Below are 27,158 nucleotides of genomic sequence, written 5' to 3' on the forward strand. Positions count from 1 at the left end.
TTTATGATTGTGCAGATGGGGTGCGGCAGAAGGAGGGAGCAGGGAAAAGGTCCCAAGAGAAGGGCCAGGTTGTGTGTGTGTGTGCGTGGCTGGGTGTGGGGGGTCTAGTAAGAAGCAATGTGTGAGTTTGGGGGTATCCAGGAGTTAAAGGGCACAGACATAAAGGAATCAGGAGCTTGCCAAAGAAAACCCTCGCTTGCTTCCCCTTTGGGCCCCAAGGCCAGTCTCCTGTCATCAGAAAGGGGGCAGCCAGGTCGCTGATTTAAAAGCTGTTTGCTCTGAGATTCCTGCTGGGGTTAGACCACCCTCAGCCACCAAGCAGGTGGGTTTTCCTGATGGCCTGGGCACTATTTGCTCTCAGGTTGCGTTTCTTCACCAGAGTGGCTGGCAGTGTGGGTAGAGGTCGTCACAATTTTCCCAGGCTTGTGAAGATGGTCTGTTTGCATTTACAGAGCATTTAGCATTTTCAGGGTACCATGCTCAATACCACATTTAATCTCCAAGACAACCCTGTTAGTAGGTTCTGAATTACCGTCCCTCACTTTTTATGTGGAAACAAGGGCAAGGAAAAGTCCAACAGCTTCTTCAAAGTCATCATAGAGCTGGGACTCAGACTCCTTTTCTGCAGTTTGCGATTCTAACCGCTACACTCTGTAGCCTGGTCATTGTCTTTCCTTTCACTTAGTGAACCGATTGCTAAAATCCCCAAACCCTGGTTATGCACGGAGGCATATAAACTAGCATTCCTGACCTTCCCACAATACCAAATGAGTTTTAACAAGCTTTTATATAAAACTGACTTTTATTGCAATTTAAAAAGAACAAAGACAATTTGATAAGTGCCTTTAATTACAACGTACCTGCTATTTACATGTAATTATACTTTTATACACAGCTTGAATAAGGTTCATTACATGTAAACTATAAGGTATTACAAGTTAAACTCCAGCCTTTTGGGAACATTCAGAATAGAAACACTACAGGCAGAAACACACAAATCAAATACCCATTTCAGTTCCTTAGGTACCATTACTGGATGAATGATCAAGATTTGGCCACAGAAGAGAATTGTAATTATGCACTGAGTTGAAACTTATTCTTAACATGACTAATAGTATTGCTATTATTTAAACTCTAAACATAACAATTGGATCATTAAAAACAATATAACTGTAATTTATATAGCACCTTTCTTCCAGAGATCAAAGCATTTGTATTTATATTATCTCATTTGTCCCCATAACATCCCCATGAGGTAGGCAATGGTTGGTATCATTATCCCCATTTTGCACATGGAGAAACTGAGGCACAGAGTAGTTAATTTGTTCAAGGTCACACAGTAAAGTCAATGCTGAAACAGGGATCACAGAGCTGTGAGCTCATCTCTGAATCCAATGTTTCTCTTTAAATTGTCGTCTCTTAGAATTTAATTCAAAACCTCAATTCACTTTTCCAAGAAGTGTGCATTTTTTTCTCCCATAAAAATTGTTGAAATACTATAGGTAAGAAACAAGCACTCTGGGGCAGATGACAGACTGATACCACACTCTTTTACTGAAGTCTTTTTGTTGGCTTTTAAAAATTATTATTATGAGGAGTTTCTTTTCCCAGTTTTACAACCAAGTTAGGTTTTTAAATGAAACACATTTGAAAGGATGTATCTGGTTGCCTAAAACTGTAGCTTTGGTAGCCATATTATGCTATCCATAAACCAGGCTTATTCCTGAGTTTACAAAGAAGAAAATGTTTAAAAATGATCGAAATCTTTGAGGTCATCCTTCCCATTTCTACACACTATGGTTTGCTCCTTAGGCTACTCAGGGTGGTAGACAGGGAGCTGGGATAATCTGTTTTCCAGAGACACAAACTGAGACGTGAGGAATGGGAAATCTTGCCCACGTCGCTTAGTTCAGATTTTATTCCTGCTCGCCAGGCCCCCCGTATCAAATATGTACTTGCTCCTCAGAAAAATATTTTTTAAATGTCAAAACCTGAGGCGTAAATGCTTGTTGACTTGAACATAAAATTCAGCTTGTCTGACACTTTGCACTTGCTTTTCCCTAAGAGGCAAGTCCTGCTAATGGTGCGGCCACATGTCCAGGACACCAGTAGTCACCCACGGAGGAGCCTGTCGGAATGGTCTTAGTGTGGCTCCAGGAAAAACAAGAAAGCCTATCATCAAAAAATAAATGCAAAAAAAAAAAAAAAAAAAAAAAAAGGCAAGCAGGCTTACGGGACAGGTCAGAAACATCATGTCAGATTCATGTGTGGGTTTTACATTAAAAGTACCTAAAAAGGAATCTTCAGGGATAGACTTGGGCTTTTGGTTCTCGCCTCTTTACCTGGGGAAGGACACTGACTGCTGTCTTTCAGGGAAGCCTTGACTACCTAAATGGGAAGTTCAAGTTAAAAGTTTTTTCTCCTTCTTCTGCTTAAAAAGGGAAAAAGAAAGTTTGTTTTAAACTCATGATTTCCAACTGCTGAGTTAAAAAACAAAACAAAACCAGACATTGTAATAAGACAGTTCTGAGGTATAAGACAGCCCCTGAGGCTCCAGGGGCTAAGACTGGTCTCCCTTTTAGTCTTAACCGTCCTAGCATGAGTGCCTAACTGGTATACTAGGTGAACTTTTAAAAATTAAATGTGTAAAGAGAATATCCGTTCTTTTAACCTGGGGGGGGGGCGGTGATGGAAATTACACTCCAGAATACCCATCCAAATAATTAACTATGACAACTTAGAGTGAAGTTAAAAAAAAACAACAAAAAACCCCAAACACATCCTGGATCCTTAGCTGTGTGGAAAGTGAGTGCTTAAAAGGGATCTGGTTTCTCACTTCAAACATCAGACAGTTTGTCTACAAATGGCCAAGTTATTCTCAATATCTGGTAGCTCCCCGGTGAGATGCTTGACCATTCTTGTGTCCTTGAAGCCTGGCAAAGCAGACCAAACTACTTATAACTACCAGAATCCATAAGCACTGTCTCCCGAGGGAGGGAGTAAATGGCTATATGGCTAAAGAATATTACACTCAGCTTACTCTATAAGTGATTAAGTCTTATAAGAAAGGGGTATTTTTCCTTGAAAGGCTCAACATCCTCCTACTTTACGGTCAAGTTATTGGTCTGTTATTCCAAGGATTTAACTCCACTGGAACTTAGGAGACACAGGCAGTCTGAAGCCTTATGAGGGACAGTGAGCTTACCCAGTTAGAGCACGGTGCTGATTTTTCTGCAGTTGTGACTCTGATTCTGGAGAATTTTTTAAAGTTCTTTTCCATGGCCCTGTAGTGCCAACCATTCTCATGAAAAATGTGGGCAGGTATGAACATGGTTTAGCAAAGCTCATGACCGTACCACCCAGCATCTGCTTCCCCAGGTGGACCCATGACCTTATCTTGGCAGCCTGGGACATAGGAACATGTTGAGTCGGGCAGAGCTGTCCGGCCACCGGACAGTGGCAGGGAATGGTTCCATGCTGGCGGGCAGGATCCGTGATCTGAGGAGTGTGTCCATTTTGCAAAAGATGTGTTGGAATGGCCTATGAATAGCAGAGAGCAGCCAGGGTGGGGAGGGGGAACAGGTGTGGTGCTGTGCAAAGTGACAGAAGGTCACCGGTGTGGAAGGTGCCGAGGTAAGATTGGAAGAAATGGTGGCTTTGTGTCCCCGTTCTTTAGACTTGCTCCTTAAAAAGACTAGAGTAGTGGAGGGGAAAAATTAGAAGATGTTAAAGCCAGTGAGATATTTTCAGACTTAAAACTAAGGTTTAAAAATGCCCAGTATCAGAAACAACTTTTTCCACTCTCTTGTGAATTAGACAATTTGACCATTATAAAGACCTTTTGAGACAATGAGTCAAAACGCCATTGTCATGAATTATTTTTGAGTCAGAGGAGCACTTTGAAACTGATCAGGACCACCTATGGGACAGTATGTCGCTTTCTACTGAGAAACTATTTTTATGAGGAAAAAATGCATGGACAGTGAAATGCAAATTCCTATTTGTTTAGCTTTCAAACTTCCCCTGAAAACTTGAGGTGCATTAATAAAACAGGATATTTAAAAGGTAACAACAATGAAACCGTTGCCAATTTCATACACAGAAGTTTGAGGAATGACCATTACCAGCCTTTATCATCCATTACAGAAGGTGATCTAAGACAACCAGAGCATAATATATTTTTTAAAAATACCCACGGTATATAAGTGGTGAGCAAAGAAAAAATCTAATTTGACTGCATTAAGATAAACGATTACCAAGTGGAATGCTTAAAAGAGTTTCCTTTTTAATAAAAGTTACAACATTTCTCATTTCATCTGGCATTAAGAAAAACTGAAATAAAGAAGTACCTGGAAAAACAATGACTACTTTATAAATACCAGAGACTGGACGTAAACAGACCTAAAAATGAGCGATAGGAAAAAAACCCACTTATGAATATTTGTTCTCTTCTGGACCACGGTTTTTAAAATTTACTTTCATAATTCCAGATGAAGACTAGTCTATCACGGTTTCTGGACTGGTCTCTTTACGTCAGACGCTTTCTAGGTGCGTTGAACTTGTCCAATGCCACTGTCAAGAATACCGTGTTTACAAAAAGGTACAGCACACAGAGCACTACTACAGGACGAGGCGTATAGATTTCACTGCAAAAAGAAGGCGTATCTGAGATTATAGACACACGTTCCTATTTTTCACATCAGTCACTTACACCAAACGATACACTCGAGCTTCTCCCGGTTACACAGGACAGTAAACCTGTCAGGATTTCCAGGAAAGAGCCGTCAGTACAGCTGTGCTTCCAGGGCCACCACGAAGCCGGCCGGGTACCAGACGCCGACACTTTTGGAGGAATGGCATCACTAGATCACACGGACTCAGTATTAACTAGTACAAGGAGCACTGGAAAAAAAAAATGTCATTTACTCATTTACAAAATCCTCACTCAGTCTTGAACTGAAGCTCTGGGATGAGAGCCGCCTCTCAGAACATCTCAGAGCGGTTTTCTGCACGTCATGCTACATCACCGCTCGCTGGTTCTGCGGTAAACTCACACGGCCTTCTAAGGAAAATGAAATAAAATGCAGCCATGTGATAACGGGCCTCTGCTTCTGCTACCAGGTGGGGGGGGGGGGTGGGGGTCACCTCCCTGTGGCTCTGTCCTGGCTCACATGGCTCTTGTTGCTTTCGGCCGAATCTCTTCTCAACACTGAGAACACTGAGAAGGACGCCTATTTACATTTCCTCCTGTCATGCTGAATATGCAATGAGCCACACACATTTAAAAAAAAAAAACAAACCAAGACAAAACTATTTTAATTCCAGAATACCCATCCAAACGAAGTTTGGATTTCAACGAAGAGAATTATGGACACAACTTAAAACCTGAATTTATTAATAAGAAAAATGTTATGAGGGTAACCTAGGAAGGCTTTCTTGTAATTACTGAGTGAAAACTATTGGGTAGCTTTTTTCTATTTTGCTTTTATGACAATAGTCATCACACTAGTAGGGGAGACATTCCAAAGACATCTTTATATATATATATGTGTGTGTGTGTGTGTGTGTGTGTGTGTAAATATGTATAGGTATGTATGTATAGTATATGTACATGTATGCACACAGTGTGTTACTGGTTAAAGTAAATAAATGCTCTAATTAAGAAAACGGAAGTCAAATACGAGAAATAGATACAGTGACAGGCTGAGGTTAAATTTTAGTTCTCTGTGGTGGCTACCTCTTGTTAGCACTTAATTAGAATTAACTGTTGGATTTTGAGGGCAGATACATCAGTAATTAGCCTTCTTCCACAAAAGACAGCAGTACCTTCAAAAGCTTTAATAAACCTAATGACGTAATTTAGTGGACAGGAAAGAAAATGTATGTGGCCCACATATTTGCAAAAATTACTTTCTTCTAGAATTTAAAATTTCCTTAAACATTTCACGTAAAATAGGTCATACTTTCCTGCTGACTGCATTTGAGAAGTAGTAAAAACAGCATAAAAATTCGTCTAAACTTTCAAAATATCTGACTAAAAACAAAGAACCTGCCTTTAGGCAAGATGAGTTTACAATTCTGACTTACAGGACAAAAACCACTTCCTAAAACTTAGTTTATTTGTGTAATTTCACATAACGTAAGTTATAACAATGCATAATATGGATGTCAAAGTTGAATTTTAAAAATACTGTAGAAACTTTTCATAACTACCTTTCACAGATTTAAACTGTAACATTTAGCTGAACATGAAACTTTTTTAAAGAAGCCATAGGCTTTTGTCCAACTCAAAGACTAGCACAGATTTTCAATGAATAAAGTAAAAGTGACAAAATTTATGAAATACTGTACTTTAAGGTCAAAACCATGAGGATACATCAATACTGTAGTTCAGTGAGGTACCCACTGGTCTAAACAGCAAGCCTGCTCCCAAAGTTTACTCCGCTTCTCCCTGCCCCCCACCCCTCATGGATTGTGCTATTACTTCTTTTAGCATTTATGCCGGAGGGCCTTCTAGTTTCCTTTAAAATATACTTACAATACTTCAAATCACAACTTATTCTTAGCACAGATTCAAGAGAGAGTTCAGTGCATATTCTATGGCTATATTGCATAGCCTTTATTTCAGAGCTTCTGGGGGAAATTCTGATAATGAAATTTCAAGATGATAGGACTATTTATAAAGAACTTTCCTCTCTGGAAATGATTTTACACTTTAGAGGTCATTCTCACCTCCCTGGCAATAAGTAAAGACATTATGAAATACAGTAAAACTTTGGAGTGGTCAAGCGCTCATAAAGGACATCACTGCAGCATGCACAATGCTAGGTATGCGATGCGACAAGGCCGTCACCAAGTGCTAAAGGAACCCCAGGATGTAGAGATTGTTGGGTCAAGCTCATTAATACCAAGTAAGCAATGAAAATCACCAGGCAAAACAGTGCTCATGAAAGATACGAATTCAGAGAACAAGGCCCACTTGTGGCACCTTCCTGATGAACTTCCCCCCCAACCCAAGGGTATTTCTGCCCTTATCTTCTAGTCAATGATGATTGTGCTTAGGCTCGAGGGGTCTTCATGGGAAAGACCAGGATGACCGAAACATAATGACAACCGACCGGTTTACCCCAACAAAGCTCACTTCACAATTTTCAGAAATGTATCACAGAGCAGTCACAAAATCAAGCCATGAATGCAAGGGATGGGAAAAAAACACGCCTGTGAGCTGGTCCCTACCATTTGCGAGATGCCTCATCCTCCGAACGGCATCCTTTGTCATAATGAGTGAAAACAGCAAGAGTATTCAACCTGAAAAGCCAGACATGTCGCAGCAGCATTGAATAACTGCCTCTTTTTTCCCCCTTTGTCAGTGTAGGAAAAGGTCCCTTTCTGTAGCCACACTGTATAATAGCAGGTTCCTTTTAAAATGAAAAGTGAACAAGTTGCCCAATGTTGGCCTTATAAAGTCTAAAGAGATGATTAAATTCAAACCAGGCTGAGCTCTTAATCAGAGTTATTTCAGCCACTGATTTTTGTAAAATGAAGGGGAAAAAAACCCCAATAGGCAATTTGCATTTGCAAGGACTGGCTTGCAGAAACCATCACTGTTTTCTTAAACACGTATCTGAATCTTAATGGAATTATAAATACCTTCATGAGGTTAATAATGCAGACATCCCTAGTCATATTTCGTTCTTTCCATTGTTTTTGACCATTTCAAATATTTCAGTATTGCCCACTGAACTCACTGAAAACGATCCTTTGTGTTTATTCTGCTGATTTCTCTAGTGAGCCAGATGACTTTGACCAGGAGCTCCAAGTACCATTTGAAAAGTTAAGTCTTGAAAAAACCTTCAGTATTTTAAACACTTGCTTAGAAAAAAGATAACAGCTACGTGTAGTTACCTAGCTTATGTGCTTTATGGTGTCTTTTCAAAATGAGAGTATAAATCATTGTACACAAAATCAAAATAGTTAATATACATTTTTTTTTCTGGCACTTTCTAGAAATTAGGCGTTAAACATAAAACATCTTATAAATTTATATAACAAAAATAAATGTTTTACATTTTAATTTTAGATAGATTACCTTAGGGTAGCAGTTAACTTATGAAATCTCACACTATTAGTGTGGCAGCAGAGAGCATCAGAAATACACATTCAAGTCCGCAGCCCTTCAGAGACGGATGCCATGGCTGCCGTCCAAATATGTGGTGTGTCCCAACATGGAGATTAAGGCTCTCTGTTTCAGAGAAATGAGCTCTGGGCTAAAACAAGTATAGAAGTACCACAATGTTCATTGAAAATACTGAAAAGGCTCTGAAGAGTTTCAAATACTGGGGGGGCACGCTTTGACTAGAAAAATAAAATAAAGCATCTAAAAATGACTTCAAGTACTTTGGGAGAGGCTGCCGATGTGGAGTGCCTAAATCAGAAGGAATGAAGACCTAAACCTAAGAGGCAGCCCCGGTCCTGTCCACCTGTAGTGGTCGTTTTTCCAGGTGCGGCTCTTGGAAGAGGCCTGTGAGCGGACAGGAACCAGCAACCACAGTTTCTTACCATCTTAAAATCCCTAAGTGGAAGGCAAGGGCCAAGCCTCGGGGGAGAATTTTCTCGGAATGAACCATTAGAAATCGGAAGATTTCACGGGGAAGAAATATTAGGGGCAGACAGGAAAAAAAAAAAAGAAAGGAAGAAAAACCTGGCTCTTCTGAATGGCAGTATTTTAGGCAGGTGGGGTCGTGGTTCTTGGTGAACGCAGTTCTTCCTTTCATCTTGGCTTTCTTCACGAATAGGATGAAACCACCGACAGCTGGGACCTTTCCAGAGGGCTAGGGTGCATGAAAGAGATGTGCTTGGGCGTGTGAGTGCCCCCTGCAGGCAGGGACGCACTCGGGTGCACTCGGTACGTACCTCACTGTTTCCGGCCCTGCTAAACAGTCTCCACGTTTTCAATCGTCTTCAGGTTACCGGAGCAGCATACAGAGTGTGGGTTGACAGAGCTTCTTGTTTCCCGCAGGAGTGCCCCCCAGGCGGCTGAGCCCTCCAGGCGGCTGAGCACACGGCATCTGGGGTTGTCTTCGTGGCTGCTAGAGCCTGGTGATGTCTCTGCACTGCTGCAAATCCCCAATGCTCTCATAGTCATTCTCCTTCGGGAGAAGGCCTCGGTGGCCATTGGTCTCTGGGGTGGCCTTTTCTTCCTCTCTGTTTAGAGCCTGTATTGCTTCATAATCGGGCTCGGGTTCCTCACTGGGTCTCACTGCTGCTGGAAGCATGCTACCGCTGTTTGGCGTTTTCTCGAAGTCTTTAACAGTCGCGTAGAGATCGTTACAGGAAGAGGGGGATCTCTGAGCGGTGCTTTGGATGGAGGTGTAGGTGGACTCTGGAGCTTTAAGAGACTGTCCCGATTTATTCCCTGACTGCCCAGGTTTATTTACTGATGAATACATGGCTGAGATCTAGAAAACAAAGGGTGAATTAAATAAATAAGCCTCAAGTTTGACTTCTTTCTCCCCCTTTACAGTGACAAGCTAGATATTTAGCACTATAGGCATGTGTATGCCCCTTTAAGATTTTTTTTTTGCTAATTCTCCCCAGCTTTAGTGAGATATTATTGACACATAGCATATGTAAGCTTAAGGTGTACAACATAGTAATTTGATACACATATATACTGTGAAATGATTACTACAAAGCTTAGTTAACTCCTTTGTTACCACTGTGTGTGTGTGTGTGTGTGTGTGTGTGTGTGTGTGTGTGTATGTGGTGAAAACAATTAAGACCTACTTTTCAACTTTCAAGTATGATAGTATACCACTGTTAATTATAGTCACCATGCTCTGTATCAGATCCCTGGAACTTACTCAGCTTACAGCTGGGAGTTTGTACCCTGTGACCAACATCTCCCCTTTCCCCTACTCCCCAGCCCCTGGCAACCACCATTCTACTTGCTATTTCTAAGAGTTTGGCTTTTTTAGATTCCACATCTATGTAGAACATATAGTATTTGGGTTTCTCTGTCTGACTTATTTCACTTGCATAATGTTCTCAAGGTCTATCCAAGTTGTCACAGAAGGCAGAATCTCTTTCACGAGTGAATAATATTCCACTGTGTGTGTATGTACATGTGTGTATACACACATTATATATATGTGTATATATGTATATATTTAAAATGTATACATGTGGATATGTATCTCACATTTTCTTTATCCATTCATCAGTTGATGGATACTTAGGTTGTTTCCATGTCTTGACTATGGTGAATAATGCTGCTAAGAACCTGAGGGTACAGGTATGTCTTCAACACAGTGATTTCATCTCCTTCAGCTATACACCCAGAAGTGGGTTCTTCATGTGCTAATCCTGAAGTACATTACTAGAGAACAATTATATATGTTCAACTTTGTAAGTAGACCAGTCCTATGAACATAACCCCATGACAACCAGGTTCTCTCTGGGTCTTCGGGAAGGAGGAGAGCAGGCAGAATGAGGCCCCCAGGACCTGACTACAGTATCATGTTTTACTCGATTTCTACATCAGAATATTTCACCTGGGGAAAAAAAAAAAAGCTCTACTGCTTTAAGGAAAAAGGAAGAAGACAGATGTTAGATGAATGGTTCTCAAAAGGCAGGCTTCGAACTGGCAGCAGCAGGATCTGGGTCCCATCCTAGAAGCACTGAATCAGAAACTCTGGGGACGGGGCCCAGCACTCTGTGCTGATTTTGATGCCCACTAAAGTGTGAGAACCCCCGAATTAGACCGTTTGGTTCACTCTTTCTGCATCGAAGTGGTCTGAAAAGTAGCTCCTGGATTCTGGCTGGCAATCTACTTCTACCTGTAAAAGCCTCATTTTTCATTAATTTTCAACTTCATTGCATATTACTGGTTAAATAGACATTTACAGATGGGGATAAGTTTTCTCCAGTGGGAAAAATCCATTCTTACTTGCAACCAGCCAACCCAGAAATGAAATTTGGGGACAATTCACTTACAGGGCCCTGTTTCCTACTGAAAGCGTGGGCTATTTTCCGGACACCCCACTCAGTCTCATTAATATACTCCATATAACCTCTACTATCAAGAGGGATTTAATTTTCTTTGGTAATGATAGATTAAACACACTGATTAAGAGATATTTGTGTGTGTGTGTGTGTGGGGGGGGTATTATTGTTAGAAACCACGGTTGGAAATAAGTAGAAATATCCTTCATTACCTTCATTGGCCATAATGATTGATTTATTCAAACACCCAGGAAATAAATGAACATGCCTCCTGACAGATGCTTGGCTTCCCAAGTGCGGAGAGATATTTCCTTGCTTTCACATATCTTACATACTGTGGATGAAGTTTCCAGCTGGCCTCAAAAGCTTCTTAAGACAGGCCTGCCGCATGTTAACTGGTCATTTGCATGAGAACTTTTCACTACAGGCTGGTGGCTCTGTTTTGCCAGGCCTTGACAATCCGAAGATTTAAAACCAGAGGAATCATCTTTGGGAAATTCTGCCATGCTGGTCTGACCTGTCTAGTGAATAGTAAATTAACATTCTCACCTTAGAGATCTGAATGGAAAATTACTCTTGAAATGAAGAATGATAATTTCTTTGAAATTAGGAAGAATAAATCACCTGCTTTTCACAGTGAGGTGCAAACATATGGAACTTATTATCTAAAAGGTCGTCCAAGCCAAAAATGTGGACAGATTATAAAGGGTGAATCATGGATGACAGTGAAGAGGGGAGCCAGCAAAGTAGAAATGTACTCTGTGCCCTCAAGGGCAACACTGAAGAGGACAAACACCATTTCCTGCCCTGTACCGATGACGGGGGCACACTGCAGCTTCTCTCCTCAACTTTCCTCCCCACGATTTCCTGCCATTAATGCTCCGCTCTTTGCAATTACTTGGGTTTTCTTGGCCTTTACACTCTTTTTAAAAAGTTAAAGGCTCTTTCATTAACTTGCAACTTAATATTGTCTCTGGGCACGAGCCTAGTGTGCAGAGAATGTTGAGAATCTTTCCTAAGTGTTAACATTTACAAGTCTTCTGATGTTCGGATATCTACCTTCTAGGACTATGATTTCCATTTCGTATACAGGTTCCTTTCAAGCCCTGCTGCTATTTAGTGTCACAAGTTTCCTCTTTTAAATTTTTTTTAACGTTTATTTATTTTTGAGAGAGAGAGAGACAGGGTATGAGTGGGGGAGGGTCAGAGAGAGAGGGAGACACAGAATCTGAACCAGGCTCCAGGCTCTGAGCTGTCAGCACAGAGCCTGATGCGGGGCTCGAATTCACGGACCACGAGATCATGACCTGAGCCAAAGTCGGACGCTTAACCGACTGAGCCACCCAGGCGCCCTTACAATTCTTCTCTTTTAAATCTCTCATCTTTATTATTTAGGCTGCAAATTGTTATTATGTTCTTATAAATTACCGTCTTCCTTTCCCCTATTTCTCTTCCTATAACCAACCCTTTCCCATCATTCGGTTAAATTGGGATAATTGTACTTAAAACTCATGTCTCAGTGTCTGTCTGGACTGGCTAACACTGTAGTACAAAAATACAAAAATAAATGACTTCCATAATTATTTTTTGTAAAGCAGCTTCCTAAAATGAATACATGTGAATCACCGTTCTTTAATCTATGTTAAAAATTCATCAGTATAACTAGGTCCTATTTTCCCAAACCACAAACAATGTCAGATGAGAAGAAAAGCAATTTAAATTTTTACATAGTCTCAACTTTATTTTAAAGGATTTGTTTCCAGATCTCTCATATATTCTTCTTTTTGGTCCCAAGTGGGATGGCCCTGGTGCAGTGGGGACAACAGACTGCTAGAAGAAGGTGAAGGCGCCACCAGGCTGGTGAGGGGCGGGCACAGTGGACACGGACAGAGCAGCATGTGAAGGAAACCCTTTGGAGGTAGAATTCAGGGGATCTGCTACTGCCTGAGTCTGAGGACATAGAGGAAATGGGGGTGTCATGGACGATGCCCAGGATTTTGGCTCATATGAACAGGTGGCTAGATCGCAGGTCCTTTCCCTGGGGCAAGAAACACAGAAGCACGTGGGCAACATTGCCTATGGGAAGCTCTCTGCTCTTTGAACTCCCAGTGTGGGATTGTAGTCTATTTCATTTTTTAATACTCTACACAAAGTCCTATGATGTCAGGGGATGTCCCTGCATAGGTATGTCATTTTCCTACATGCACAAAATTTACCATGCTAGGAATTCCAGATAGAAGCTATATACAGCCAGATAAATTGAGGTGTTCAGCTCTCTGAGCCTAGCTTGATATAATAACATATATACCGGCTTGTACGATTTTGACGCTTCACTGAAAAGTTTAGCTGGTGAATATTTAGCCCAGGCACTTGGAAGAAGACGGTGCTTTCTTGGTGGCTGCTATGTCTGACTGTTGCTGCAGCCTGGAATTGTACTTCTCGGAGTTAGTTACCTGCTCTCTGCCTCCATATTCCTCATTAAAACCTTCCCCCTCCACTTCCCAGGCTGGATTAAATTCCTTACACCCACCTGCTCCAGTTTCCTGTGTTTTCCAACCCATGATTAAGTGCCTTCGAAGGTGGACTTCCTTCCTGACTGCTCACTAAAGCTCTCGCACTTAAATCTCTCTCTTGTCATTCTATTTTCTCCCCTCCTCTTCCTATCTTTTTTTTCTGTTCCTTCTTTCCTACTCTGTTTCTTTCACTTAGATGACCTGTTCATCCTGTCTTCCTTTTTCTCCTACCATCTGCCAGTCACTTGAGCCACTATAAAGCCAACATTCCCAAATCCTGGCCTCCACACATATGCTTAAGAGTATTTCAGCTTTTTCAGAGACGAGTAGCATAACAGTGTATTTATTCAGGGAGAAACGCTCTATTCTTTAAAGTTTTCTGGTTATTTAAAAAGCAACAAAACTCACCTCTTCTTCTGTGAGAGTCGGGTCCTCTTCCCGGGACTTGTATGACAATGCACTAAATCTCTGTTAAAACAAACACAGACCAAAGGAAGATATAGTTTGAAGTCAATAATCCAGCCTTTCTTTTGCATTTGTTTTGACACATCTATAAAAATGTTTTCAAATGATTTTTAGGGAAGATATTATTTTCTACAAAGAAATTATGACAAGGGGTGCCTGGGTGGCTCCGTCAGTTAAGTATCCGACTTGGGCTCAGGTCATGATCTCACGGTTTGAGTTGGAACCCTTCTTTGGGCTCTGTGATGACAGCTCAGCCCCTCCCCCGCTTGCACTCTGTCTCTCAAAAATAAACATTAAAAGAAGAAACACTAATAAAAGAAATGCTGTCAAGCAACTAACACTTATAAACACTTGTAAAAAATCTATCGTGTTGGGGCGCCTGGGTGGCTCAGTCGGTTGAGCATCTGACTCTTGATTTCGGCGCAGGTCATGATCCCAGGATCGTGGGATCGAGTCACATGTCAGGCTCCATGCTGACTGTGGAGCCTGCTTGAGGTTCTCTCTCCCCTTCTACCCCTCTCCCCCTCTTGTATCTATTGTACGATGTTTTTCAATACCCAGTAGTATTAAATACCCAATGCCCTTCCTGGTCACTGGTGAATTCAACCTTCAGGTGGGTTCTTAGCACTGCTCTGTGTTGGACCACGCTTGCCAGTATACCCGGTCCCTGCTTGGCTGTTTACTTCCCACCTTCCCCTCCCTCCCCAGGCCCCAATACCTCCTCCCCCATCCTCACTCTTACCTGGTGACCTGAAGAAATCAGAAATTCCTAGGAACTTATACCCTACCCCACCCCCATCTCTGCATTCACGAATTGTCCTTCCTCCCTGTCACCAAAGAACTCTTCAAGCCCCTCTTAAAGGTGATCCCCTCCTCTTATACAGGAGATCCTGCCCCCTCACTTCTACTCATGAACATTCACTCCAGCAAGTCTCCCATTCAGTTTATATCATCAGCTTTTCCCTCACTGTGAAATCATTCCCACCCACGTGAAACCATGCTGTTATTTCTCTGACTCTGAAAACAAAACAAACCAACCCTTCTTCCAGTTCCATCTATGGCCTCATCCCTTTATAGCAAAAGCTCTTAAAAGACTTGTCTACAAAAGGTGCTCAAATAATTTTTCTCTTCCTATTCTCTCTCTAAACCATTTCAGTCAAGTTTCTGCCTCTGACACTCCAGGACACCAATGTCCACCATGTGACTAACCTGACTGTCAATCCTCAGCCCTCATCATTCCTGACCCGTCGCTGCATTTGCCACAGTGGCCACTTCCCTGTCCCTGACCCTTCTTCACGTGGCTTCCAGGACACTGAACTTTCCTGTTTTTCTTTCCTATTTAGGTGTCCTCTGCTCGTTCCTTTTCTTTCCTAGACCTGCGCCCTGGGAACTCTTCTAGTTGTCATTTACACTCAATCAGTGATCTCATTCCCCCCTTAAAGCAATGTCATGGCTGTAAGAAAAAATTTCTGCCGATGACTTCCAAGTGTACAAATCCGACCCAGACCTTTTCTCCTAAACCTCCTCATCCATCCAGCTGTTCTCTGCTGTTTCTACTCAGACATCCAGTATGTATCTCAAACGAAACATGTCCAGCACCGAATACGCAATCTTCTCCAAAAACCTGCCTGCCTGCAGCCCTCTCCATTTCAGCGAATGGTGGCTCCGTCTTGGTAGTGGCTCAGGCCAAACCTGGGACTCACCATTATCTTTTCTTTCTTTCATCACGCATCTGGTCCACCAACCAATCTCTTGGCTCCAGCTTCGCTTCTCCCATTACTTCTGTCCTGTTCTAAGCCACCATCATCTCTTGTCTGGTCTGTGAGAATGGCCACCTGGTGTTCCTCCTTGCTCCTCCCCTTTACAGTTGAATCTGACAGTACAGTCGGGGGCATCTTTGCCAAAGATCCAAAGAGTCATCCCTTCTTCTCAAGATTTTCTGATGACCCCTGTTTTATTCAGATTATGAGTAAAGGCCACACAGGATTGGGCCCCTAGTTACCTTCCTCTCTACTACCCTTTCCTCTCCAGCCACACCTGTCCCGCTCCTCTCCCTTGGACAGGCCGGACGGGCTCCAGCCTCAGGCCCTTCACACTGGCCATTCCCTCCGCTCTTCCCCCAAATGTATACAACTCATTCTCTCACCTCCTTGAACGTTTCATTCAAATGCCACCTTCACAGTAGGCGTACCCTGACCACTTGATTCATGATTGTACTCACTCCACTTTCCTAATCCTCCTTCTTTTGTTCTAATTTTTCCCTATAAACTTTAAAGCCTTCTAAAGTGCCATGTACTTTAGTTTTGTGCATATTTATGTCTCTCCCCACTAAGATGTAAGCTCCCCTGGAGCAGGAAGTTTTGTTCAGAAGTTTTGCTCACTAGTGGATTCTCAGCACCTAGAAGATTATGTGGCACGTCGTAGGTGCTTGCGAAAATCTTGTGCATGAATAAAAAAAGAATAAATATTAAATATTTCAAGTTATCTGAGTTGCTTAAAATTAAGATTGTTTATATGAAGATGATGGGTTATTCATTCTTGTATTACTATTGATTCCCAGATGGGTATTTCCATTTTCTACTGGGATATCTGGAGAACTGCTTAGTGGTAGTGGTTAGACAATTGACTTTATCTTTCAAGTGCTTATAAGGAAAAAAAGCTTGAATTTTTTTTAGGCATAATAGACTTTACATTAGTTTCATTATCTGTGGTTATATGAAGGGCAAAACAATAGACCGCACTTTTGCATTTAGGACTAGGTTCATGAACACTCTTACTGGGGCTCTCAACAGCTGATTTCACAGATAATATGAAAAGTTGAAACGCATTCAGAGAATACCACAAAGAATGACTTACTGGGTATAACCTATATAGCCACAGCCAGGGTTCACATTTTGATCATAAACTCCAGATGTTTTTTTAAGGCTACAACTGTATTGACTGACTAACCCCTACTTGTCCTTCCCACCAAAACCTGAGATGAGAACCTTGCTTTTTCCTGTGGAGAGGACAGAAATCAGATAATAGTTGACTAAAGAAGACTGGGCCTGGTTAAATCCCAAGGAGATACTGACAACTGGAAATGTGAATTTCAAGTTATTGTGGCTCATACATCCAGTTATCAGAAACAGGTAAGGCCCGGGGATTGTTAATACATTTGAGAGCTTTGTTGAATATCTAACCTTAAGAGTTATTGGCTATTGTTTTGAAATTGTCACAAAATAAAATCTTTTACTTGATTTTATATAGAAGTATGCATATAATCAGATACAACCAGTGGCAACTGTGAGTCTGTTCCCTCTGTGTGTGTTCCTATGCTCTGACTTCTGGGATCTTGAAGGCAGCAGCAAACAGAAAAGGCTAAACACGGGGCAGTCTAGTTTCCATTTAAATTCCTGGTCTTCAAAATGAAGACAGTAATACTGTGTAAGTAAGACAGTGGCAACTGTGAGTCTGTTCCCTCTGTGTGTGTTCCTATGCTCTGACTTCTGGGATCTTGAGGCAGCAGCAAACAGAAAAGGCTAAACACGGGGCAGTCTAGTTTCCATTTAAATTCCTGGTCTTCAAAATGAAGACAGTAATACTTAGCCCCAATTAGATAGGATGTAAAAACTGGAAAACATCCAAGTAAGGGGCCAAGAGAAAATATTTTACAAACATGAGTTTTTAGCATTTTATTATTTGGAAGGGCGGGGGGGGGGCGGGGAGAGCCACACACAGAATGATGAAGCAGCTTTCATCATTCAATGAACCTGAAAGTGTTTATATGTATTTCCCAGATTGATGTGCCAGTAAAAAGCCCCAAGATCAGCTAGATTCCTAATCGTGACAAAAGCACATGAAGCACAAACATGGGGGCCTACCTTGTTGGTTTCACTGGTCCCCTCTGTGGCTCCTTCGTCTCCTGTCTTGCTCTCTCTCTTCTCCTGAAGGTTTTCATTCTCATCCAGAAGTTTAACGGGGACAGGTGGTGGGGCTTCCTCTTCCAGATCGCATGAATTTCCAAGAACAGTCTCCGCATTAACACTCTGTCGACATTTTTTGTTTCTGTCCACCGAGGCATACTCAGCAAAGTCTGCTTGGGGGGCTTGAGGCCCCGGAAGCTCTTTCAAAGCGGAAGTTGACTTTGACCTGCTGCCATGGCCTTTCCCTGGGTTCACAGCTGCCGCCACCTCCTTAATTTCTTTCACAGTTTCATACAAGCAGTCCTCCACCATATTTTCTTGGGAGGAACTATCCTTGAGTACTTCGTACGGCCCTTCCGTCCCCAGGCCCTGGTCCCCATCCACGGCTCTCGCGTTGAGCATCATGTCCACGGCGCTGTCAGGAGGAATTCTGGGCAGTTCCCGGCTCTGATGACATTTTGGCTTCCCCGAGCTGTCCTGGGAGTCTAGCAGATCTGAAGCTGAGGTCTGGACTTCCTCATAATGTTGCATGCAGGTCAGAGTACTGTCTTCTGAAAGAACTAAGGCAGCAGAAGTATAAAAAATGAGGAAAGACAATTCTTTAATTATTACAGTGAATTGGATAATGCAAGGTTAGGTTAAATCAAGGTGCTTTTTATTGGACTCTAAACTGCAAATTACAGATGGTATGATTGTTACTTGATATTCTTATTTCAACCACAGTTGAAACTAAAACCAGCTATTACATCTTTCTAATACAATATTTAATAAGTTGTCTTGGCTATTAATTTGGTTCACAGTTACTTTCATTGCTTATTGGTGGGACTCTGGTAGGCAGAGTGCCTAACGTGACCAGAGGAAGAAAGTGATATTCCCTGGAGCCAGACCGTGAGTGGCTGGGCACCAAAATGGGGGGCATGTATGGTGGCCACCTTCCCTGGCCTTACTGGCCTCCTCCCGTTTGGAGGGAATAACTGGAAACCATTCCCTTTCAGTGGTCACTTTTGTTTGACAGACACGATGGAAACAAGGGGGCAAAAATGTGCCCTAAACCAGTGTAACAAAGGGACTGCACGCCTGTGCCTCTTCCTTCCATCTCACTGCCCTTCCCCCTACCATTTCTACCTCAAATTAGAAAATCCAAATGTGAAATCCTTCGATTTGCACAGAAATGTTACTGTGTGAAACCATTCAGTCATGTTTTCTGAGTGCCTACTGTGTGCCAGAGATGGTTGGAGTACATCAACAAAGCCAGCCCCGCCCTTCTGATACCTACATTGTAGTGAACAAGTTATTAAATTACTGTCGCTCTATTATATGTTCTTCATATACTATCTATTCTTCATGTGTAAGCATAAAAAGTATAAGTATATACGAATAAATGTGTACTAAAATATGTATATTTATATTCATACATTTATCTTACATGCTCCTTATATAATATATAGTTCTTATATACGATATGTAGTCTTTACATGTGTACGTATGTGTGTGTTTATAACTTACGAGTTTTAATCTTTATGGACTAGACTGGGATTCTCTGAGACCCCCGCAGCCCAGGACAGTGTCTGACACAACGGCAGGTACCACCCTAGGTTTACTTACTCATCACAGAGGGGTTGAACTTCTGCCCTCTAGCCCCAGACATGTGTCATGGTGGTCAGAGAACAAGCACTGGAGTCTGCAGATTCTGGGGTAGATACTGCCCCCCCCCCACGCCCCGAGTTTCCTTAGCAGGACACGGGGTACAGGACAACCTCCTACCTCAGGTGAAAGCACTTTGTAAACTGGACAGTGTGAAGCAAGTGTAGTTGCTATTTTTGTCAGGGACAGCACTCCGTGCGTGCAACAGGCAGTGTGCAGAGTGGATCCAGAGGTGTGCCCAGCACTCAGATTACAGATCGTCAGCACACTGACTGTGATCTCAGGCAAATTATGAGCCTCTCCACGGCGGGCAGAATTATGGCCACCAAAAGGTGTCCATGTCCTACCCTCTGGAACCTGTGTATGTGTGTGTTATGCTACGTGGCCAGGGAGGAATTAAGGATACAGGTGAACTATCAGCTGACCCTGAGAAGGAGAGTAGCCTGGGTCACCCAGGTGGGCCCAACGTAATCATGAGAGTCTTTTTTTTTTTTTTAATGTTTATTTATTTTTGAGAGAGAGTAGGGGAGAGGGGAGAGAGAGAGAGAGGATCTAAAGCGGGTTCTGAGCTGTCAGCACAGAGCCTGATGTAGGGCTCTAACTCATGAGCCGTGAGATCATGACCTGAGCTGAAGTCAGATGCTGAACCAACTGAGCCACCCAGGTGCCCCAAGAGTCCCTTTAAGTGACAGAGTGGGGCAAGAGAGTTGGGGAGAGGTGTAAAGATGGAGGGAAAGGCTAGGAATCAAGAAATGCAGGCAGCCTCTAGGAGCTGAAACAGGTAAGGGAACAGATTCACCCCTAGAGCCTCCAGGAAGAAGTGCATTTCTGCTGGTACTTTAAAGCTGTAAGTTAATACATTTCAGTTCTTCTAAGGCACTAAGTTCGTGGTGATCTGTCGAAGCAGCAATGTGCTGCAGTTTCTTCACCTCTAAGCTGTGGACAGTAACAACAGCTATCTTACAGGGAGTGAGAATATTAATATCAGTAATCTTATAGTAGTTGTATGGATGGGTTAGTATACAAACAGATCTTAGAGCAATGGCACAGAGAAACCAATTAATAAATACTAGCTTTTCATCCAAATGAGAGGACATTCACTAAAACTGGTAGACTACCAAGAGTGGGCAAGAATACATTTGATAATTTTTGAGCTACGTTTTTTGAAATGTGATGGGGTCTGCATGGAAAGCTAGTATTTTTGCATAACTTACTGTCTCCATTGGTGAGTATTCCGTTCTGTTCACTGCTGGCAGGTGCATCTGTGGCCAGGCTAGTTATTGAGCGGCTGAACATCTCCTTGTCAGAAGGCTGCAAAACAAACATACCACATGAACAATCAGACTGCAGGCAGAGGAGAGTGGCCATGGCTTTTTCTAAAAATTAAAACCGCAGCAACAAAAACCCTAAAAATTAAAACCGCAGCAACAAAAACCCAAATCCACTTAAACTAAGTGAAATTAAACAAAATTGAATTGCTAGTCACACTTTGAATGCTCATCAGCTACAGGTGGCTAGTGGTTACTGCAGATCAGGTACAGAACACTTCCATCACAGTGGAAAGCTCTACTGGACAGAACTGTTCTAGAATCTTCGGGGCACTGGGAATCTTCAAGACCATTTACAGAGCTTTCCACCTGGGGTCTCCAACTGGGCTACAGGTAGGTCATGAGGGATCAGTCCCCTTAGCTTGAGGTGAGAAGGTGGCCAAAAGGCCCAGTGCTGGTCAGAACTGACCCCAGCAGAAAGCAGCCGCATCCTTCCTTATACCACAGGCTCTGTAAAATGCTGTTTTTTTTTTAAAAAAATTTAATTTTAGGGGCGCCTGCATGGCTCAGTTGGATAAACGTCTGACTTTGGCTCAGGTCACGATCTCGCGGTTCGTGTTTGAGCTCCACATCGGGCTCTGTGCTGACAGTTCAGATCCTGGAGCCTGCTTTGGATTCTTTGTCTCCCTCTCTCTGCCCCTGTCCTGCTTGTGTTCTCTCTTTCTCAAAAGGAAGTAAACATTAAAAAAATTAAAAACATTTTAAAAATTTTATTTTAGACAGAACATGTGCGCATGTGATCAGAGAAGAGGGGCAGAGGGAGAGAGAGAATCTTAAGCAGACTCCACACTCAGTGAGGAGCCTGATGTGCGTGGGGTTTGATTCCATGACCCTGTTATGACCTGAGCTGAAATCAAGAGTCAGATACTCAACCGACTGAACCACCCAGGTGACCCACAAAATGCTATTCTTAAAGGCATGCCACACCAAGACAAATATGCCATCTGAAGGGAAGAGGCTTAAGTCTGGTCGAAGACAGATACTATAATCGATTTCTGACACTTTCATAACCAGCCAAGTCTCTGCTCTAAGGTTCACAAGAACAATCATGTTAAATAGTAGGTTTGCAAATCTTTCTCATTCTCACAAATTCTGGATGCTTGGAGGAAAGAAAGTCATTGAAGGTTTTTTCTACTGGGCTCAAATACAGAGATACTATATGGAATAAACAAGTAGTCAGAAAGCACATGTTTCTTTAAATGCCCAACTGGTTCCATGTAGCAGCCTGAATCACTGCTAATGTGACCTGTCCCCAAATCCTTCTCGCAGAATACAGTGTGCATGACCCAGGAGGCCACACTTGGTCTATGTTCCAGGATTCCACAGGGAAATTCTGATATAAACAGCACCAGAAGCTTGGCTAGTTGGCCTCACAAATTCTCTGACTTCTTACTGGGAACCAGATAATAATAATAATAATAATAATAATAAAGCAAATAGCTCATGCTATGTCATGAACCCTTAACTGAGAGTCCGCTGTTTCAGTTTCACGCTGCTCCTGAGTGAAGGGTGCCAGGAGGTGGGTCATTGCGTAAGGACGCCAGGAGCTTAAGGTGCAGGCTCTCATATCCCAGAAAGGTTGCACCCAGACAGGAGTCAGGTGTGAGGGGGGAAGCTCCCAGGTCGGCTCATCACAGCATAAGTACCCATCGCTGCTGAAGCAGCATAACCTGGGTCCTAGCCACCACTTCTCCTCTTAGCTTCCATGAGAAAATGCCCCCAGAGGAGCCTGGAGTGAGCCTCCCTCTCTCTGTAGCACAAGGAGCAAACTTCAGGACACCCCCATGCCTCTGGATCTTTTCAGGCTAGGCTTTAGTGGTGGCCCATCTGGGGCTTAGGAGGGAGCAAGGATGTATAAGAGCTGGGATCAGGGGTGGGGTGCAGAGGCGAGGCTGACTTGGGGGGCTTCTTTGGTCTAAGTGGCGAATCTGCAAGTTGAATAAGATCGAGCAGCTGAGAGAGAAGCTCTTAAAAAGAGCCGGGTGGAAGGCTGTGGTGGGTGTGTGTGAGCTCATGTACCACGGCCCGTGTGAACACGTGCTTTTGCGTGCTCTCCCCCACACGTTTGTAGAAGAGAGGCTGTGTGGTTATTAGTTAAGGATACGGCACGGGAACAGCCTGCGTTTTCCTTTCATCCCCCGTGACACTACCTTCGACCTCGTCCCTGACCCTGGGCCACGCAGGCATTGAAGGTCTGCAGCAGGAGTTCTCACGCTGGGGCACGTATCAGAACCACACGGCAGGGGGGCTTGCTGACGGCTCCCTGGGCCCCACCAGGGGTGTAGCAGCACAGGGAAGGAATCTGGGAGGAGGACAGAGACAGAAGCCCTTCCTCTAGCCCCAACCGGCACCAAGGAGCATGGGGGGTGGTGAAGAAAGCCAGGACCAGGGACCTACGTGTGGGAGAAGCAACCGCAGAGCTAACCCCCCATCTCCCCCACCTTTTTAAAACACATTTGTTATTTATTTTGAGAGAGAGAGGGTGCACACGTGTATGTGTGCATGGGCTGGGGAGGGGCAGACAGAGGGGGGAGAGAGAGGATCCCAAGCAGGCTTTGCCCTGTCAGTGCAGAGCCCGACATGGGGCTCGAACTCACAGACCATGAAATCTTTGACCAGAGCCTAAATCAAGAGTTGCACAGGGCGCCTGGGAGGCTCAGTCGGTTAAGCATCTGACTTCAGCTCAGGTCATGATCTTCCCGTTCGTGAGTCTGAGCCCTGCATGGGGTTCTGTGCCGACGGCTCAGAGCCTGGAGCCTGCTTCACATTCTGTGTGTGTGTGTCTCTCTCTCTGCCCCTCCCCTGCTTGCACTCTGTCTCTCAAAAATAAACAAACATTTATAAAAAAAAAAAAAAAAGAGTGGGAGGCTTAATCGACTGAGCCACCGAGGCGCCCCTCCACCCTCTCGATGCCACCACAGCAGCGATCTGCGCTCTGTGCGCTGGACGGGGGCACTGTGCACAGCTGAGAAGTGGGGTTGACAGCCAGGGACTGGAATGGGGGTAAGAAAGAGGGCAAAGGGAGAGCTGAGAACGCAGAACAGCAGCGGGGGAGGTGTGCGTGCAGAGGAGGAGGCAAGGACACCCCAGGGTCTCCCGGAGGAGAGAAGCCCCAACAACTCCAGCCTACTTGGGATACAAGAGCCTTGCACGCCCTTGGTGGGGGACGGTGACTGGGCCTGGAGACACCTCCTGGGTAAGCTCTGTCTGCTGGCTGCCTATTTCACACCCTCTTCCCGACGGCAGATTTTTCCTGATCTTAAGGAATTATGTCAGGGAACGGAGACACCTTCTCTGTTTTAGCACCGCCATGGGGCTCAAGCAAGACCGACGAAGTCAGCCCTGCGAATACGGGGTGGCCCCCTCCCCAGCTGCTGGAAGTGCTCAGCCAGGTAAGGGCATGACCCCGACACTCAGGGTGCTCCTCACCAGGGTGGGTCTAAGAGCCCCTTGTGGCTCGACAGCACCCCATGTGAGAGCTGTGGAAACCCAGCCGGGCCACATCGAGGCCGACGGGGGTCCTACCTTTTGGTTAGCTTCATGACCAGCTGTTACTGGTTGAACTGGATACTCCCCAAATTTCAGAGGTGAAGTCCTAACCTCCGATACCTTAGGAATGTGACCTTATTTGGAACAGGGTCCTTGCAGATGAAACTCAATAAGATGAGGTCACATTGGAGTCCTTACCAAACGAGGAAGCTTGGACAGAGACATGCAGAGGAAAGACCACACGGAGAGACACAGGGAGAAGACCACACAGAGCGGCAAACCCCCAGAAGCTGGGAGACAGGCCTGGAACAGATTCACCCTCCAGGCTCTCAGAAGAGCCAGCCAACCCCCCTGATACCTGGATCTCCATTTCTGGCCTCCAGAACATCAAGACAATACATTTGGTATTGAAGCCCCACTGTTTGTGATCCTCTGTGATGCAGCCCTAGCAAACCAATACTAGGCTGGAGCTGGGCAGGGGTTCCCTGCAGTAGGTTGGCATGCTCTCAGGATCCTTCCGGGAACAGCACGATTGCATCCATTTCTGAAACTCTCCCAACCAACCCGGCTAATTGCACAGGCCTCTAGCCACGCTGAGTAAGAGTCCTCCAGAGGGAGGACTCTAGGCAGCCAGTTAACTCTGGTGACCTCCTTCCCTCCGTTTCCCTCAGGTTGCCAGCTTGTGGGAACACACTTAGTTAAGTGGCCGGTGTTCGAAAGCACACACAGACGTGTATATGGGCTCACCACGTTCATCAGGTTCTCGTGGTCCCCGCTGTGCTGTCTCGGCTTCTTTTCTCTGAAATGGAACAGAAAACATTGCTGTAACGTCAAACGTGCCGTCTAAGATCAAACAGATGCTCCCCTTGGCTATCTGAATATTTGTCCACATTTAAATCTTTTAGGATCCTGGTTTGTTTTGTCAAGAAGCAAAAGCTGGACCGTGACTCCATCACTCCTTTGCAGGCGTCAGGGTCTGAGGGGGGTCAAGTCACAGCATGAGACCCGTCACCTCTCTAGCTCTCTTTCTCCCAGAGTAGAAAATACAAGTTCACAAGAGGACTGAGGCACATTCCTGAGCAGAAACTTGTCTCGACTCTAGAATGCTAGAAATAATTTTACCTGTTTTTTCCCCTTTTTAAAAGAAAATCCAGACAAACTCAGAGTCGACTACCCAGTGCAATGGGACTGGGAAAAAAATGAAAGAAAATACAAATTTTGGCACGTTGGGAAGGATACATGCTCTCAGGATGAGTCATATGTACTTCCAGTCTATGGAAAAGTCCATCGAATAAAAATAGAATTTATTTTTACTCAGGACAGTCTAAGGAAAGCCATCCGTACTAGAGAATACATGTCCCACATTTGTCGAGGCAACAGTGACGCCTAGTGGGAGTGTAAATAATTACAGGCAGGCCCTCCCTAGTCCAGGGGAGCAAACTCCACCAGCCTCTATTTTTGCACCTTCCTGAGGAGACTCAGATCCAGCTGTAGAGCTCCAGGTCTAAACTGGGAGGAGACTGGAAGGCTACTTGGTTGGGAGAGTCTGACTTTCCTCTTCTTGACAGAGACTTCAGGGTAGGAAGTCCTGTCAGATTTGTAAATGACCCTTGTTGGGTCTCTCCTGCAGTTACTGAGAGGAAGGTTTGGAGGTAGACTGGCTGGTTTGCTCCAGCCCCACGGCACCAGTCTGCCAGGAGGCTGCATGTATCCTTCTTATTTTACAATTTTAACATTTATTCATTTTTGAGAGAGCGAGAGAGAGAGCAAGCAGGGGAGAGGCAGAGAGAGAGGGAGACACAGAATCCGAAGCAGCCTCCAGGCTCTGAGCTGGCAGCGCAGAGCCTGACATGGGGCTCGAACTCACGGACCACGAGATCATGACCTGAGCCGAAGTCGGATGCTTAACTTACTGAGCCACCCAGGCGCTCCTGCAAAATATCCTAACAGCGTCTGAACACCTGGGAAATCACTCCCAACATGTTAGAAAGACCTTTGGTTCTGAGCAAAGAGCTTTTATTGGGCGGGGGGGGGGGGGGGGGGGGTACAGACATTCCAAATGAGGGAGACATGGAAGGGGAGAAGAAGCATAACTCTAAAAACAACCAAGATGATTATTTCATCTCTCTTCTAGGAAAATTAATGTTTCTTAAGAAATTGCACTTCTAGATCACAAAACTTGAATGGTCCTTTCAAAGCACGTAATAGCAATTATAATCAGTAACTGTCAAGTGGCAGCAAAGAGTATCTTTCATGCACATCATACTAAGATTTCCAAATGTCCATTGACAGGAAAACACAATATAAATTTTAACAACAACGTGCTCAAAAGAATGGCAAGAATTTCATTTTGGGAAGTTTTGTATACAAGGGTTCTCCCAGTTGCTCCTGAGCAAAATCAAGCATGGATTTTCATTCGATGAATACAAAAAACGTCCTGAGGTGCTCTGCAGCACAGAAGCTAGTTAACTTTAGAAACACAGGGGTTTCTGTGAATGTCTGTGTAGCGGGATTCTGTTTATAACGTGCTTTTCCCATGAAGAGTCTTCTGGGCACAGGGAACGGGTTATTTCAAGGTTCCGGCAGATACACAGGAGATCTCACCTGTCACAACTGGAGCACAGAAAGACGAGGAAACTGATGAGGAAGAAAGTGACGAGAGCCGCCAAACTGCCCCACAGGACCACCTGCATCTGTCCGCTGCTCAGCACGCTCCCCGAAGGTCCCATGGCGGGAGCAAGAAGTGGCACAAGCTGGTGGGTCAGTCAGTCCTTCACAGGTGGTAACATGGGCACAGAGTGCTTCGTCCT

General features: G+C 44.0%; 1 protein-coding gene across 1 annotated transcript; it reads right to left on the reverse strand.

The window, feature by feature from the left end:
• Positions 1-783: 783 nt before the first annotated feature.
• On the reverse strand, positions 784-27,158 carry PAG1 (phosphoprotein membrane anchor with glycosphingolipid microdomains 1). Its single transcript, XM_043601262.1, has 6 exons — positions 26,953-27,158; positions 25,096-25,147; positions 20,746-20,842; positions 17,846-18,447; positions 13,926-13,985; positions 784-9,458 (listed from the first exon to the last, which is right to left on the reverse strand). Exons 1-6 carry the CDS (start codon positions 27,075-27,077, stop codon positions 9,090-9,092), a joined length of 1,305 nt encoding a protein of 434 aa, XP_043457197.1. The 5' UTR covers positions 27,078-27,158; the 3' UTR covers positions 784-9,089.

The sequence above is a fragment of the Prionailurus bengalensis genome, chromosome F2 (assembly GCF_016509475.1).
Source record: "Prionailurus bengalensis isolate Pbe53 chromosome F2, Fcat_Pben_1.1_paternal_pri, whole genome shotgun sequence".
In the NCBI taxonomy this organism is placed as follows: domain Eukaryota; kingdom Metazoa; phylum Chordata; class Mammalia; order Carnivora; family Felidae; genus Prionailurus; species Prionailurus bengalensis.

Excerpts from the sequence above, each read along its gene's own strand:
- PAG1 (XM_043601262.1), bottom strand. The coding sequence starts at position 27,077 with ATGGGACCTTCGGGGAGCGTGCTGAGCAGCGGACAGATGCAGGTGGTC. Across the intron at positions 18,448-20,745 it reads AATACTCACCAATGGAGACA|TTCTTTCAGAAGACAGTACT; the intron begins GTAAGTTATGCA and ends CTGCTGCCTTAG. Across the intron at positions 13,986-17,845 it reads GGACCAGTGAAACCAACAAG|AGATTTAGTGCATTGTCATA; the intron begins GTAGGCCCCCAT and ends TTGTTTTAACAG.